Consider the following 16,727-nt stretch of genomic DNA (forward strand, 5'->3'; position numbering starts at 1 on the left):
ATTCTGCCCATAGATCATAACTCAAACATATGGGTAAAAGGGACTTGCTCAATATTTCTAGCATAGGGACTAGTGAGAATTCATATTGAGTGAATGAGTATAAATGACTTTAAGCTATTCTATGATAATATATTAACTTTTTTCATGCTCCATTTTCCCTTCTCCAGATCAAGGATAAAATGTGAACCACTTGAGTTTAGGTGTGATTTAAGAATATGATTAAGGTCTTCAACATAATAGAAGATTTTAAGATAAGCTTGGAATGATCACTTCTCTTTATTCAGTCATAATAGAAGAACTTTGGAACACTCACTAGAACTCATAACTCAAGCTAGCACTTAGGTTTTTCCTACTCCTGACTTAGAAATTTTTGTGACACTGTATATAGGTATATTTACTCATAATAAATCATAATTTCATGACCCCCACATTGTTAGGAGACCCCAATGGAATTGGAAACCACAGTTTAAGAAGCTGGGATCTATGCCACTTTATAGAATACATCTAAGAAATTCATTTTGTCAAGAAATGATCAAAAGTTGCTTTCTATAATTTAAATGAAATGGATATAGGAATAAGTATTAAATGAACAATTGTATTAAAATAACAAATCAGTGTCAACATTAAGAAAATGAAAAGCAAAAAACTCAAAATATACTAGGGGGAGGCAATAAAACTAAGGTGGATTTTCGTTTTTCAAAGACATTATGTTCATATACACAACTATACTTTTACTACTATTTCTGAATAGGGAATATTCATAATTTTTGTAATAGGAAGTTAAGTTACATTTTTGCCTGGCCCTTTTTCCTGTTAAACCAAGGCAGGTGGTAACCGAGAGGAGCTGATGAGCCACAGGGGCCGTCTGTCCCTTCTTTATACTTTAGCTTAAGAGCCGGAGCTGGTCTGGGGGACCCCAAGAAGGCCCCCAGCATGCGGAGTGAGACCTGCTAGAACCAGGGGCTGTGGGACAATTGCCCCCCTGCCCCTCCCTCCTTCGGAGTGTCCCGGGGCTTCTAGGCGCCTCGGACAGTCCGTTCCTCCCGGGAAGGGGTAGGGCACGCATTGCCATAGCAACCGGGGGCGCCTCGGGAAGCCGCGGGAGCGGTGGCGGGCTGAGCCAGTCGGAGCCTGGCCCGTAACCGCCGCGGCCGCCGCCGCCACTGCTGGTGTTGCTCCGGCCGGGCCGGAGGGAAGGCTGGAGAACAGACGGGCCGAGCCTGGCCGAAGAAAGGACAGCCTGGGCCAGAGCCGGAGCCGGGGCCGGGGCCGGAGCCGGGGCCAGGGCCAGGGCCGGGGTCGAGGTCCGAGTCAGGGCGCGCTACCTAGAGGCTCACGCGGAGAGGCCGGGACCGTGGCGGGCTAGACCGACTTTACCCTTCTTCTTCTCCCGTCCTTCGGACAGCCTAGAGCTCGGGGCAGCCAAGGTATCTGGACGCGCTCCTAGGTCTAAACCAGCTCCCTAGGGGCTCCCGAGCGTCTCCGCTCCTCCCCGCCCTCAGGAGCTGGACAGGGACCCAGCCGGATAGGGACGTCCCAATCCCGGCCGGACCCCTGGGAAGCTGAGGACAAAGTTGGGAACTTCGTGCCAGTGAGGTTTGGGAGGTGATGCTGATGGAGCTTTGGAAACGTATAATTTGGACTTAGCCCAGGCCAATTAATGATCATCCTCCTCGTCCTCTTCCTCCCTTCTTTTCCCTCCTCGTCCCTCCTCCTTTCTCTTCCTTCCTTTCTTCTCCTCCTTAATACTTCTTCATCTTGGTCCTCCTTCCTCCTACATCTTCTCTCTTTCTTCTCCACTGTCTTCCTCTTACTTTATTCTTCCTCTTCCATCTTCTTCTCCATTCTCTTTTGCCTTAATCCTTTATTTCCTTCCTCCTTCTTCTCCCTTCTCTTCTTCCATCTTCCTCCTCTTTGATTGTCTTCCTCCTTCCCTATTTTTCCTTATTTCTTTTCTCCTCCTCTTCCTCTTCTTTATAGTTTTTTAATATATAGAAAACTATATATAATATTCTTAATTTCTTAATAAGCAGCACTTAGTGATATATTGCATTGCCTCACAAATTTAAATATACATATATGTATATAGATATACATGTATACATATACACACATGTAATGCTTGCTGGGACAAACAACTCTGAAATAAATAGGCAGTGGGTATTTTTAGAGTTAAGGGGCTTAGGTGACTTCTGAAGTCAGCTCTGAGAATGAACTTTCAAAAGTTGTAACTTTCAGTGACTATAGTGTACTTGAATTTGGACTCATATCTCTTGAGCCCCTTAGGTCAGTGTATTGGAATTCCAGAAGAAGAATAAAAGAAGTTTACATGAAGCTAACATAGCCTATAAGCTTTTATTAACCAATATATCAATAATAGCATTTATATAGCATCTTAAGGTTTGAAAAGTGCTATACATATTTTATCTCAGGTGGTCTGATATTCTAGGCACTGAGTATATACAAAATCAAGTAAAGTTTAGACCTTGCTCTCATAAAGCTAATATTTTATGGAAGTAAGTAACATGATAAATACAAAATAGTTAAATAGTTGGTGGTTAGGAAGGCAGGCACCAGCAGTTGGGGAAATCAGGAAAGGTATTTTATAGAAGTTGGTGCTTGAGTCTGTGAGGTAGAGTATCTCAGGTGTAGGGATGGAAATAGGAATATGTGTGTGTGTGTGTGTGTGTGTGTGTGTGTGTGTGTGTGTGTAAGAGAGAGAGAGAGAAAGACAGAGAGAGTATAACACAGACAAGTCCAATTTGTATGGACCATAAAATATGGTAAGGGGAGTACAAGTATAATAAAGCTGTAAAAATAGATTGGAGACAAGCTGTAAAGGACTTTAAAAGTCAGAGTTTGTATTTTGTCTTTAAAGCAGCAGAGAATCACTGCATTTTATTGAGAAGGGAATTGACTTGGTCAAATATGCAGTCAAAGAAAATAATTGTGGCAATTGTGTAGAGCTTAAATTAGAGGGGGAAAGACATGAAACAGGGACACTAATTCAAGCAGGACAGCAGTAATATACCCAAGAGGTGATGAGACCTGAACCACTGAGGTGGTAGCTGTGTGAATGGTGGAGGGGGAGGGGGTCAAATGAAAAGATGTTATAGAGTTGGTAATGACAAATTTTGCCATGATATGATGGCGGCAGGAGGAAGATGTGTCAAGGAGAATGAGACATTGAAGATAAAAATGAAGTTAATCTAGAAGATTGGAAGTCTTGATAAAAATAAAAAAGTCTGATGAAGCATTTGGGCAGAAAATTACTGACTTCTGTTTTGTTCAAATTGACTTTGAGATGTCTCTGTGACATCTAGTTTGAAATGTCCAATAGGAAGTTAGTGATGTAGGATTAGTGATGCGGACTAGAGTTCAGGAGAAAGACTGGGACTGAAAATATAACTCTAGAAGTCATCAGCATAGAGATGATAATTAAACCTATAAGAGCTGGTGTGGACATTAAGACAATAAAGAAAGAGAGAAGGACTCAATGCCAGAGCTTTGAGGAATATACACAGTAAGGGATGTGATAGAGATAATGAGCAAGCAAAGGACTTTGAAAAGAAGCAATTAGAAAGGAAGGAGAAAATCCAAAAGAAAATAGTATAATGAAAACAGTGCATCTAGAAAAAAGGTGCAGCACAAAGGTCAAGAAGTATGAGGACTAAGAAAATACTATTAGATAAAAAAAATTAAGATTGTTGGTAACTTTGGAGAGAACAGATTCTATTTGCTTGATAAAGTTGAAGGGAGGCAATTAAGGTAGACAGCTTTTCCTAAAAGCTTGGTTGGGAAAGGAAGTGGTATAGAATGTTAGCTTGAGGGAGGGGATAATAGAGTCTAGTGAAAATTTGAGGAAGACTTGAGCATGTTTGAAGAGGCAGTAAGAAAGAAATCAATAGCTAGGGAGAGATTAAAGAGTAAAAGCAGAGTAAGGGAAGGAAAGTGAGAGTGCAAGAAGGTAAGTATGATTGAGATTACAGTCTGATAGAGAAGATTGAAGGGAATGAGATGAAGGATACAGAGAGTTAAATGAAGTCACATAACAGTTCTGTTTTTAATACTATATTGAAGAGAAACTAAGTCACATTTTCTAAGGAAAATTTTAAATGAATAAGTTTGCCAAGAACTAGCATTTCATGATTTCTAGATTAATAAATATTTTAAACATTCTAAATTATTTTCTCCCTTTCTTAACAGGTTAAAAGATCAAGAAACCTGGGTAAAATGGAGTCACGACTTGAGATAGAGAATCCAGATCAGAATCTAATGGGGTGAGTGCTGAAGTCTTCTTTTGCAGTTGAGAAAGTTCTACTTCATAATAATAAGAGCTTACATTTAGATTACAGTTTAAAAATCTACAAAGTCTTTTTCTTCAGAATAGATCACTAAGTGGTATAAGCTATCCCCACTTTATACATGAAGAAATTGAGGCCCAGAGAGATAAACTAACTTACTCATGCACACAGTAAGTGACAGAGCTGAATCTTAGGCAAACCAAACTCTTTTGGTTTCAAGTCTAGCGCTTAGTTGTTTGGGATTTTATTAAAGGAGAAGCTTGATTGTAGTGAAAAAGAATAGTGATCTTGACCTAGGGAGACCTCACTATATAGTCTTGGCTTTTCCACTAACTAGTAATAAGACTTTGGGGAAATTAATTTAACTTTCTCAGAGCTTCAGTTTCCTTCATGTGTAAAGTAGGGATAATACCAATACTACATATCTTATGAGGCTGAGATGAAAAGATTTATAAACTACAAAGTATCATACAGCTGTGAAATACTTTTAAAATAAGGAGACCACAAGTTTTTTCACTGACCAGAATATAGCACTAAGAGTGAATGTTTGTTTTGTATGTATGAATATAAATATATGCACATGTGCTTCTGACATATATATTATTCTATAGAATACATGTGTAATATTAATTATATATATATATGAAAATAAAGTAAGGAAAAAAATATCATTATTCATCTTCCTGGCCTGAATTCTTGCTTTTCTCTTTCTCTCCCTCCCTCTCTTTCTCTGCCTTTCTTTCTTTCTTCTTTCCTCTCTCCTTCCCTCCCTCTTTCCTTTCTCTCAGTATATACCTTCATAAAATTATATATATATATGTAGGTAGATATATACACACAGAGATATAAATAAATAATTATGCACATATGTGTAAAAAGAGAGGGAAGAAAGAAGAGGAGGGAAATCCAGGCCAGAAAGGTAGAAAACAATGATAATGCTTTTTTCAAATTCAAAACAATTTGCAAACAAATCTAAAATTCTCTTGGGAACTTCAAACATTAAATCATAGAGTTGTTTGGAACTGTGGACTTTGATTCAACCATGTACTATAATTTAGCCAAAGATATAAAGACATAAAAGACTTAACCTAGAAGCACTTTGCCTGATCTTCATTCATTAGTCTCTTACCTGGGTGCTTGGATTTATAATCTCTGGCCATGACTAAGAGAATGTCAACTTGTCCTTGAGTCAAGGCTTTCTAATGGCCTCACTTTAGTAGAAAGGAATACAGCTGGCTATGAGATGACTTAGAAGATAGAAAGCCCAGAAGCTCAGAAAAAACTTGGCAAATGCACATCTAGCAGAGATTATCAACCAACAGAAATAATGAACCCAGCAGTGATCATGAGACTAATATAGGACAATATACCCAGAGATATTGAAATCGCTAGAGAATTTCAGCAGCCTTGAAGCACTGACGTTATTAGTTTTTAGGACAGTGCCTATGTCCTGGACCATACATGTCCTCCATATACATGCCTTCCATGTGTAATTTCTAGTTTTATGTGTTCTTACTTTATTGGTGGTGGTACATAACCTGTGGGGAGAGTGTACCCCATGTATAAGAAAATGGCTAGAATCTTGTCTTGTCACTTTCTTTGCTTCACTGTTTGATTAAATGGCTTTTGTTTCAATTGATGTGTCCTCTGCTTGATAAAAGGATGCTGATGTGGGAGCATATGAGCTATGGCTTTGAAAGGATGCTTCCAACCTGAGATAGCTTATATGGGAATAGAAGAAATTCCTTAAAGGCTATAGTAATTCAAGTTTTGGAGTTAAGTTTAAATGGAAATATTTCTCCAGTTATTTATGATAAAACTGCAAATCCTGTTTGTTAAAATCAACAGATATAATTCTTTATATTTTTTAAACAAGTGTAGTTTTATCTCCATGAGATCTTAAGATTCCAAAGTATAATTTGCTGCTAGATTATAACAACTTTGCCCAGAAGTAACTTTTAGTGTAGGTAGTTGGGATAATGACTTACTGGAGACCTTAAGCCCCTTTCTTCCTAGCACCTTTTTATTATTCCTCAACTCTGCCTCTATTTTTGGAGATAAAATTAACAGAGCTGCAGGTATGAAATGTAAGGAATGATGTGTTGGGAACAACCTGTGTAGTATTCCCAGTTCTTAATTCTATCAGTATCAATTCTATCAATATCAAGTATCTACAATTGCAAGGCACTGTGCTTGGGATAAAAAGGAAAAATGAAGCAATACCTTTTAATTGCTTACACTCTATTAGGTCATTGGTTTAGGAGGTGTCAGGGATGATCTCTAGCACACTATATGTATTAAGGTTTATAGCTTGAGGTCTTTCAGATGAAGAAGCTAAGTTTCAGTCTGAGGGGTGGGGAACCCCAATCTGGATCTATTGCTATCTGCCTTATTTCTGGCTACCTGATAGGATCTAGTAACTAAATATTTGTGATTTACATGTATATGTGTGTATGTGTTTGTGCGTGCGTGTGGGTATATGCATGTGTGTGCGCTCTATTTCTCACCAAAGTTCTGTAAAAGCAAGTTGTGAGATGAGAGTTGTTGTTAGAGGTCTCCAGAAGTACCTGCTTCACTTTCAATAAAAGTTGAGGTCAAAAGGAGTCTAAGAAAGCTTATTTGAGCTAAGTCTTGAATTAAGCCAAGGAAATAAAGAGGTGGAGGTAAATGGAGCAGAGTGTTACAAGTATGAAGGACAACCAATACGGAGACGTGGAAAGAGGAAATAATAGCACATGGCGGAGACTTGGTCTCTACAAGGAAGAGGCCAGCTTTCTACTTTGAGGAAAAAAGAACATAATAATAAAAAGATATAATGCCATGATTATATGTCATTGCATGTTCTGAGGTTTGTAAACATTCAGTGCAATCTACCAAATCCTCTCCATCCTAACTAGCATATAATGAGAATTGATTTGTAGAATGATAATTTGAATGCTTATTATGGCAGTAAAGTTGGCCATTGTATTTTAGAAAGGTTTTCAACTACAGTAATTGAAAGAAAACAGAGTATTCATTTAAACAGAATATCCTTTTCCCTGAGCTCTCTTAATTATTTTACATCACGAAAATCTAGAATTCAAGGTATTTTTATGCTGGAGTATATATCATGAAATGATACTGAAAAGCAAAGTGGGATAGTAAATATAACTCAACCCTTAGTAAATACTATAATTGCCTAGATAAAGTGGAGAAAGAAGTTCTAGCAGATGTGTATTTGGACTAAGAATCTCTCATTATAAGCCTGTAGGATGAAAGAGCTCCTATAGCTTTCTCCCATTCCCAGAAGACATAGGAACTCTGATATCATTCAATTAATGTTCATGAAAATACAAACATACAAGTATTGATGGTTTCATATCATAGTCAGAATGTTGTGACACCGACCCATTTTTTTGCAAAAATAATTTTCATTTCATTCTGTTTGTTTTTCCCTCCCCCTTTGGCATTTTCATTCCATTATTATAAGGGAATTCACTGGGGAAATGGGAAATAATTCCATTGTAAATCTATTGGTCACATTCTCTGCAATTTACAATTTTTTAAAGAAATTTCTGGCTCACTGAGAAATGTCCATGGGTCACACAGCACATGTCAGAGATGGAACTTGAAGCCTGGGTCTTTTTGGTTTTAAGGCTGGCTTCTTATGCTTTATCCCCTCCCTCTCAACAGGAACAGATAATTTAAAAATTTTTTTCTTTATGATTAATTATGCCAGAGCATATATTTTTGTCAGAGCAAGGGATGCCTGAATGAAAAATGTGTATTAAGCAATGCTGGAGAAAACATTCACATAGATAAGGTAGAACCATTTAAATATTTTAATATAACAAATTAAGTATCACATTTCTTCAGATACATGTTTCTGTGTAAAAAAGTGTTTACATTTAGCCTTGGAGTCAGGAAGACTTGAATTCAAATCCTGCACTAGTCACTAACAAGTTGTGTAGCCCTAGGTAAGTCCCTTAAAGCTCTTTCAGCTTCAGTTTTCTCATCTGTAAAATGAGATCTGTAAGTGTAACCTCTATCTTCAGTGTTATTGTGAGGAATGAATAAGATATTTATAAAGTATTTTGAGAACCTTAAAGTGCTATATAAATGCTAGTGATTTTACAAATTATACATAACATATTGTAATATATTTCACTAACCTTTAACTGAAAGTTATCATTTCCTGCAATTATAAAAGCAGACAAAAAATATTATTATGAGAAAGGTCAATAGTTTTCACCAGAATACCAAAAGGAGTCTTTGATACACACACACAAAAATTAAGAATGCTTGGTTTAGAGAGGGGGGAGGAGTAGGTGTCCCAGAGGAGGATAGAAAAAAGATATTTAAGAAAGATCCTGCGATGAAGACAAATGAGTAGGCAGAGAATACCACAACAGAGCAGTATTAGGAAAACCCCCTGGAGGAATAGTGTTCTGGAGGGGCTGGTAAACAGCATTACCCTGGAACAAGATGAAGAAGAATTGAGTACTGAGAAAAGACCATAGGATTTAGCTGCTTGAGAGATCATTAGTCACTTTGGAGAGAATAGTTCCATCAGAGTGAAGGGGATGGAAGTCAGTTGGCAAGTGGAGAAGTCTGAAGGCAAGTGGCGTCATTTTTTATGGGGAGTTTGGCAATGAAAAGGTAGAACAATATAAAATGATAACTTGAAAAGATGGTAGGGTCAAGTGAGACATTTTTCGGGATGGGGAGATCTGGGTATATTCATAGGCAACAGGGAAGGAATCAGTGAATAAAAAGAGAAAATTAGAATAAGAGATAGATTTTTGTGTAATTATGACTGAGCTTGGCATGAAAAAAATGAAAAAAAAAGTACCTTCTTTAATTAAAGATATAGATATTGCATGTGGTGTTGATGTGGCATTGATACATTGATTATTAGTATTAGTATCAATAATTAAAGTATTAGTTTTTGAAAAAATCTTTGTTAAAATGCAAAGGTGTGCTTGGAAGAAAGCATGAATAAATCTTAAAAAGAAAAGAGAGAAGGAGATGATCAAAAAGGACAAACTCACTAAAGAGCTAAGAGGAGATGGCTCATGGGGAGAAGAAGTAGAGCAGTTGGCTTTGGTAAAGAAGAACATCACTCCTTCTTTCAATACTGAAGCATAGGAGAGAATGAGGATGATATTAAAAATAAGACCTGAATTCTGTTTTACAACCATTCAGAACAATAAGGAGAATATTAGTTGGCCTTTGAAGCATCAGGAAATTAAAATTGTTGTACGTGCTGTGAAATATTCCAAGGAAAGTCCAGTCCTATCTTCTGATTCAGTTCTGGATCATTTTGATTCATATTTTCAAAGCTTATCTATGGTTTGCAAATTGATAGATATGGGAAAAATTAAATTGCATTTAAGTATCATTTTAATTGCTTCCAGAACTATTATCTATATATACATTTATCCTAATATCATAGATTTCTCATCAGAATATTTAGACTTTAGAGATCATTTAGCTCACATCCCTCATTTCACAAATGAGGAAACTGAGACCGAACATGACATAACTATTCTTATCAGAGCCAGGACTGGAACACAGTTCTCCTAATTTCTAGATCAGTACTTTTCTCACTACACTACATTTTGAGAACTTGTTTCTTGGTTATGTGATTTGCCCAGTGCTATCCAGTAGCAGCTAGATGCAACAGTGTATAGAGTACCAGTCATGGAAACAGGAGGACTATCTTGCTAGCTCTGTGATGCTGAACAGGTAATTTTTACCATTTTTGCCTGAGTTTCTCATCTATAAAATGAGCTGGAGAAGAAAATGGGGAGCTGCTTCAGTATATATGTCCAAAAAACCCCCAAACCAAATGGAATCACAAAGAGTCAAGACATAACTGAAAATGACTCAACAACATACTCATATTGAATTTACTGTTGAATATAATAGAAGATGTTGGGCAAGGTCTAATTTCTGAAGACTGATTTCCAGTCATCCAAGTAGATTTTCTTAATCAAATAGAGAGTTTTTTCTTAAGTAATTTATATTTTCTAATTTATTAAACATTTTTTTCTGATTTTATCTAGTCAACCTTTCAATCCCCTCTTCCCCCCGCCCCCCCCCCCCCGATTTTCTCTAGTTTAGTCTATCTCTTTATTTTTAAGTCGTGATCAAAGGTCTTTGGTAACTGTTGCTTTACTATAGTTTGAGATCTAAAGGCACTTTTCTTTCTTCATTTCTATCTGCTTTGAGTATTTCCCTTGGTATATTTTGGTTCCTCCAAATGAATTTTGTATTGTTTTATGGAGTTCTATAAAATATCCTTATGTAGTTATACATTATGTATCATAAATATATATTAGTTTTAGTTATAAATAATGGTTATAGCATTAAAAATGAAAATAACTTTGGTAGTATTTTCATTTTTACAATATTTGAATAGTCCCATTATGATTATTCCACATTCCTCTAGTTATTTAAGTTCTTTATTTAAAGAAGCATTTTGTAATTAAATCTGTAAAAGTATTTTGTGTGCTCAGATTTATCACCAAATATTTTATACATTTTGTAGTTATTTTGAATAGGATTTCTATTACTACCTCTTAGATTTTATTACGATTTATGTAGGGGGTTTTTTTTCCCCTGAGGCAACTGGGGTTAAGTGACTTGCCCAAGGTCACATGAAAGTGTTAAGTTTCTGAGTTCACATTTGAACTCAGATCCTCCTGATTTCAGGGCCTCTGCTCTATCCACTGCGCCACCTACTTGCCCCTTTTGTAGTTATTTTGAATAGGATTTCTATTATTACCTCTTATATTTTGTTATATATAATTTATAATGTTATTATGATTATGTGTATTATCTATGATCTATACAGATATGATTCTATAATCTGCAATTTTGTCAACACTATTGTCTCAGTATTTGCTGATTTCTTAGACTTTTCTAAGGTTATCATCACACATGGAAAACAACATTTTTTTCTACTTTTAATGAACTTACATTCACATTTTTAATATGAAGCATATTTAATATGTATTATGTCTTATTTCTTCATAATGGTTTATTAGGTCCTTGAGGATATTTTATTTTTTTGAGAAGCAACAGAATCTAATAACTTGACTTCAAATCCTCTCTCTGACACTTAATAGCTATTGAACCATGAACAAATTACTTAAACTCTCTGACCCTCAATTCTCTCATCTTTCAAGTGTGTATTATAATGTCTATAGTATTTGTCTCTCACTAAAGTTATGAAGCTTAAATGAAATGATTTATGTAAAGTACTTTGCAAACTTTTAAACACAATATAAATAGCAGTGTAATTACCACCTTTGTATCTCTTCTAGTACTTGGCACATAATAGGTGCAAAAACAAAAGTCTGTTGAATTAGTGGAAAAGGCTAGTCCTTTAAATTTGAGTGAAATTAAATTAATCATGTTTTTCTTTGGGCAGAGTGCTATGGGAAATACTGAAAGCGTTTTTTCCCTGAGTAGGGAGATAAAATAAATGTACATAAAAATTCATAATACAAGATAGTAAGTTGATAAGTCTTACATTAGTACTGCAAACAGTTTGTGTTAGAAAGATTCACAGAAGAGAGAAACCACTATGGGGTGACATGTTTGGAAGGCCTTTAAGGAGAAAATGACAGGAGCTAGTTGTGAGATATGGATAAGATTTGTGTAATTAGAGAAGAATAGAGTGCCATTTAGGCAGAGTGAATAATGTTAGCCAAGTGCTGGTATGGGATTTTGCAAGTGGTGGTTGTTGTTTTAATAGGATAGTGGATAGACAAGTCTGTCTAGAATAGAAGGATTTGTGTAGGATAGTATTTCACCATGAGTTTTGAAAGGTGGGAGGACAGAAAAGACACACTCTTCCCCTCTTCTTGTTTTCAAAAATTCTTTGTTATAAGATACTGCTTTCTGGGGTAGAGCAGAAAATGAAATATAGGGGAAATCTAGGCAATGGAAAGAAAATAAAATATAAACAAAAAAACAATTTTTTTATTTATATCAATACAAATCCTTTTTAAAAGAAAGGTAGAGAACAATTGTAGAGGATTCAGAATGCTAAGCTAAGGAGTTTAGACTATCCTAGAGAGTGGGATGTCACAAAGGTCTTTTTTTTGAGCAGGAATGTTCATATGAAAATGGTATTAAAAAAAAAAAACCTCAAGGTGATTAATACACATGATTACTTGGAAAAGCAAAAGATTGAAATCAGCTAAGGAGCTCTTAAAAGTGTGTTCAAAAAATACATTCATAAGGTGATAATCTCAGCTGGGGAATGGTAAGTGATGAATCAGTGAGAATAGAAAGGAAGGAATGGACATGAAAAACCTTATAAAGACAGAATCAATAGGATTTAATTATTAGATGATGGAAAAGAAAATGACACAAAGGCTTTGGAGAAAGTTAGTAAAAAGAGGAGATTCCATTTGATAAATGGTCAAAGGATATTGAACAATTTTCAGATGAAGAAATTGAAACCATTTCTAACCACATGAAAAGGAGCTCTAAATAAATATTGAACAGAGAAATGCAAATTAAGACAACTCTGAGATTCCATTACACACTTCTCATATTGGCTAAGATACCAGGAAAAGATAATGACAAATATTGGAGGGGATGTGGGGAAACTACATTGTTGGTGGAATTGTGTACTGATCCAACCATTCTAGAGAGCATTGGAACTATGCTATCCAACTGTGCATAACCTTAATCCAGCAGTCTTTCTACTGGGTTTATATCCCAAAGAGATCTTAAAGGAGGGAAAGGGACCCACATGTGCAAAAATGTTTGTGGCAGCCTTTTTTGTAGTGGCTAGAAAGTGGAAACTGAGTGGATGCCCATCAGTTGGAGAATGGCTGAATCATTTATGATATATGAATGTTATGGAATACTATTGTTATGTAAGAAATGATCAGTAGGATGATTTCACAGAGGCCTGAAGAGACTTACATGAATTGATGCTAAGTGAAATGAATGGAACCAGGGGATCATTATACACGGCAACAGCAAGATTATGTGATAATCAATTCCGATGGACATGGCTTTTTTCAAAATAAGATTATTCAGGCCAATTCATAAATTGTGTAATGAAGAGAGCCATTTATACACAGAGAGAGGAATGTGGGAACTGATTGGGATCACAACATAGCATTTTCACTTCTTTTGTTGTTGTTTGCTTGAATTTTATTTTCTTTCTCATTTTTTTCCTTTTCAATTTGATTTTCCTTGTGTAGCAAGATAATGATATAAATATGCTTGCCTATATTGGATTTACATATATTTTTACCATGTTTTTAAAAAAGAATATAATGGACTTCTATTGTGCAATAAGAAATGATGAACAAAGAGATTTCAGAAAATACTGGAAAGACTTGTACAAATTGATTCAAAGTGAAATGAGCACAATCAGGTAAACATTATATACATTATCAGCAATATTGTGAGATAATTAATTATGATTGACTCAGCTCTTCTCAGCAACTCAATGATCCAAAACAAGAAGAAAAATGCTATCCATAACCAGATTAAAAAACTGAAGGAGAGGAGTAAGGAAGGAGGAAGAATCCAAACACTGACCTAAAAGTTGTGGTATCCAAATCTCAGCACTGACACTAATATATTTTGTTTTCCTTATTTGCTTGACCTGAGACACCATGATACAAACTTTATTTCTCTCTTTAAAATGGCAGACTAAGACTTGGTACAATGCTTAAAAAGCATCAAGTATTTACTTCATATAAAACCTGTCATTAAATGCTGAATAGGCATTGCTTTGTTTTGATTAAATATATATATATATATATATATATATATAACTATATATGTATATATATAGTTAAGAGCTTACATATTAAGACCTCTCCTAGTTTGAAAATGTGAAAATCTATGAAAAATTGATGAGCAATACAATATATATCTGATGCTAAATTGTATAATATAGATGACTAGATCTTAAGTTAACAGAAAAAAATCATGTCTTATTTAATAATACTTGTATTCTTTTTAGTATTTAAGATATTACACATATACTATGTTGACAGGAGATCACACTTCTTTTCCCTGCTATATTTCTCCATCCCCTTGAAGATCTCATCCATTGCTAGAATTCTGATTTATCTTCATGGTTTCTAAATCTACATCTCCACCTTTGACCTATCTCTTGTATTTTAATACCAAACTTCAACTTTTTGTTGGGAATTTTCACTTGAATGTCTCATTGTTTCTTCAAATCCAATATGATCTCATCATATGATCATGGAATTTAACTTAAAATGAGACTTAAGAGGTCATTTAGTGCCATCCTCTTATACTATAGATATATTATATCTATAATGGAGAAGTAGCATATGTTGCTCACCAAATCAGTAGCAAATTTCCCCCTCCTCAAATCACCTCTTTTTTTCCTTCCATATCAACAAAAAACTGCAGGAGTCTCTAGAAATCATAATCGTCAGAATGACTAAAATGCTGAAAGAGGAAAGGAGAGGGAATAAGTATTTATTTAGCATTTATTCAATCCTGGTTGGGCAGCTAAATAGTATATTAGATAGAACCCCAGACCTGGGGGTCAGGAAGACCTGAGTTCAAATCTAGTCACAGATCCTGACTAGCTGTATGAACCTGGACAAGTCACTTAGCTCTGTTTGCCTCAGTTTCCTCATATGTATTGAACTTCAGAAGGAAGTGGCAAATCCCTCTAAAATCTTTGCCAAGAAAATCCCAAATGGGATTATGAAGAATTGATACAACCATGTTAGAATTAAGTTATATCATGTCAACTCAGTGGAACTGATTAGACCAGTACAACCTCAGATGCTCTGCCCCAGGTCACATAGTCTGTTTCAATATTTGGGGTGGATTCTCTAAATTTGTACATCTTGCAATTTTCTTTGGGTTTATTTCAATTCTGTTTTACTCATATAACACGGCATTTTCTCTGATGAGGACATGCTATGCTGGGTGGTCGTTTGCCAGTGTCTTTTATGTCACACAATCATTTCCATAATTCTTAAGAGAAACCTTGAAAATGTCCTTGTATTGTTTTTTTCTGACCACTACATGAGCACTTGATATGTGTGAATTCCCATAAAATAGTCTTTCTGGAAATCTTATGTTTGGCATTCAAACAATGTGGCTAGCCCCATAAAGTTGTGCTCTCTGCAGTAGTTTGAATTCTTGGCATTTTAGTTCAAAAAAGGACCTTGGTATCTTATTTCTGCCAAGTCGTCTTCAGAATCTTCCAAAGACAATACAAATGAAAGGGATTCTGTTTCTATGTATACTGTTCAGGTTTCACAGACATACAACAAGGAGGGTCAGCACAATGGCTCTATAGATCTTCAGTTTGGTAGTATGATACTTCTCCTTTTCCACACTTTCCTTTGAAGCCTTTCAAACACTGAGCTAACTCTGGCAACTGTGTGTGTTAACCTCGTTATCAATGTGTACATCCCTGGAAAGATCCACACCAATCAAAACTTCATTTGCTGTAACCAGTGGTCCCACATGTAGATGGTGTGCTGCTGGATGATGGAATACCTTTGTTTTCTTGGTGTTAATTGTTAGATCAAAATTAGCACAACCACCAGCATAATCCATACTTTGTTGCAACTCGGCTTTCAGAGTTTGCATTGAATGCACAACCAGTGCAAACAAAAAATCATGCACTAATACTCTCTTCACTTTAGTCTTGTCTTTTGTAGCTTTTTCAAGTTGAAGAACTTACCATAAATGTGGTAGCTGACTTGATGTCCATGTTCATCCTAATTGAAGATATTTGATTCCAAGACTGAAAACATCATGCTAAAAAGCATGGGAACAAGCATACAACCTTGTTTAATTCCATTGATGACTGGGAAAGCATGAGAACATTGTCCATTATCCAGAATGCAGGCAAGCATGCCATTGGAAAATTGACATAAATATGTATGAACTCCAGATGATAAAATTTTGATATAATTTTCCAAAAACCCTCCCTGACAATATCAAAACTTATAGTATCAAAGGCCTTGATTAGCTATTAAAAGATTGTGTTCTGCTCCTGGCATTTTTCCTGAGGTTGTCAAGCAGCAAACACCGTATCAAGTGTTTTCCTGGTCATATCCAAAACCACACTGGCTTTCAAATAGATGACCATCTTACAAGTGAAGGATCAACTGATTAAACTAACTGGAAAGAATCTTGCTGGCAATCACTGAGACCACACTGGTGGTTGTCACAGGACAACCTAGTCCAGTCCCTTTATTTTTATATAGGTGGACAATCGAGGCATCCTTGGTTCCTGGGGGATATCTTCCTCTTGCCATATAATACAGAAAATTTCAGTCACCTTTTGTATAAATAATGTCCCTCCCCATGTAAACCTCAGTTGGAATAGAATCAGCACCTGGTGCTTTGCCACATGGAAGGAGCCTAACTAATGGCATGCAGAACCTCCTTTACAGT

At 35.9% G+C, this 16,727-nt stretch overlaps 1 protein-coding gene across 12 annotated transcripts in view; it reads left to right on the forward strand.

The window, feature by feature from the left end:
- Positions 1 to 1,067: 1,067 nt before the first annotated feature.
- DEUP1 (deuterosome assembly protein 1) overlaps positions 1,068 to 16,727 on the forward strand; it is a 140,805-nt gene continuing 125,145 nt past the window's right edge. For 5 of the 12 annotated variants that reach the window (XM_031960994.1, XM_031960986.1, XM_031960991.1 and 2 more), the window contains exons 1-2: positions 1,069 to 1,427; positions 4,207 to 4,280. In XM_031960994.1, the coding sequence (XP_031816854.1) occupies positions 4,234 to 4,280 (47 nt within the window). In that variant the 5' untranslated portion in view covers positions 1,069 to 1,427; positions 4,207 to 4,233. Of the gene's footprint in view, positions 1,428 to 3,398; positions 3,524 to 4,206; positions 4,281 to 16,727 lie in introns of those variants that run through there. The other 7 variants (XM_012545094.3, XM_012545092.3, XM_031960987.1 and 4 more) reach the window with 3 other exon arrangements.

The sequence above is a fragment of the Sarcophilus harrisii genome, chromosome 3 (assembly GCF_902635505.1).
Source record: "Sarcophilus harrisii chromosome 3, mSarHar1.11, whole genome shotgun sequence".
Taxonomy (NCBI): Eukaryota; Metazoa; Chordata; class Mammalia; order Dasyuromorphia; family Dasyuridae; genus Sarcophilus; species Sarcophilus harrisii.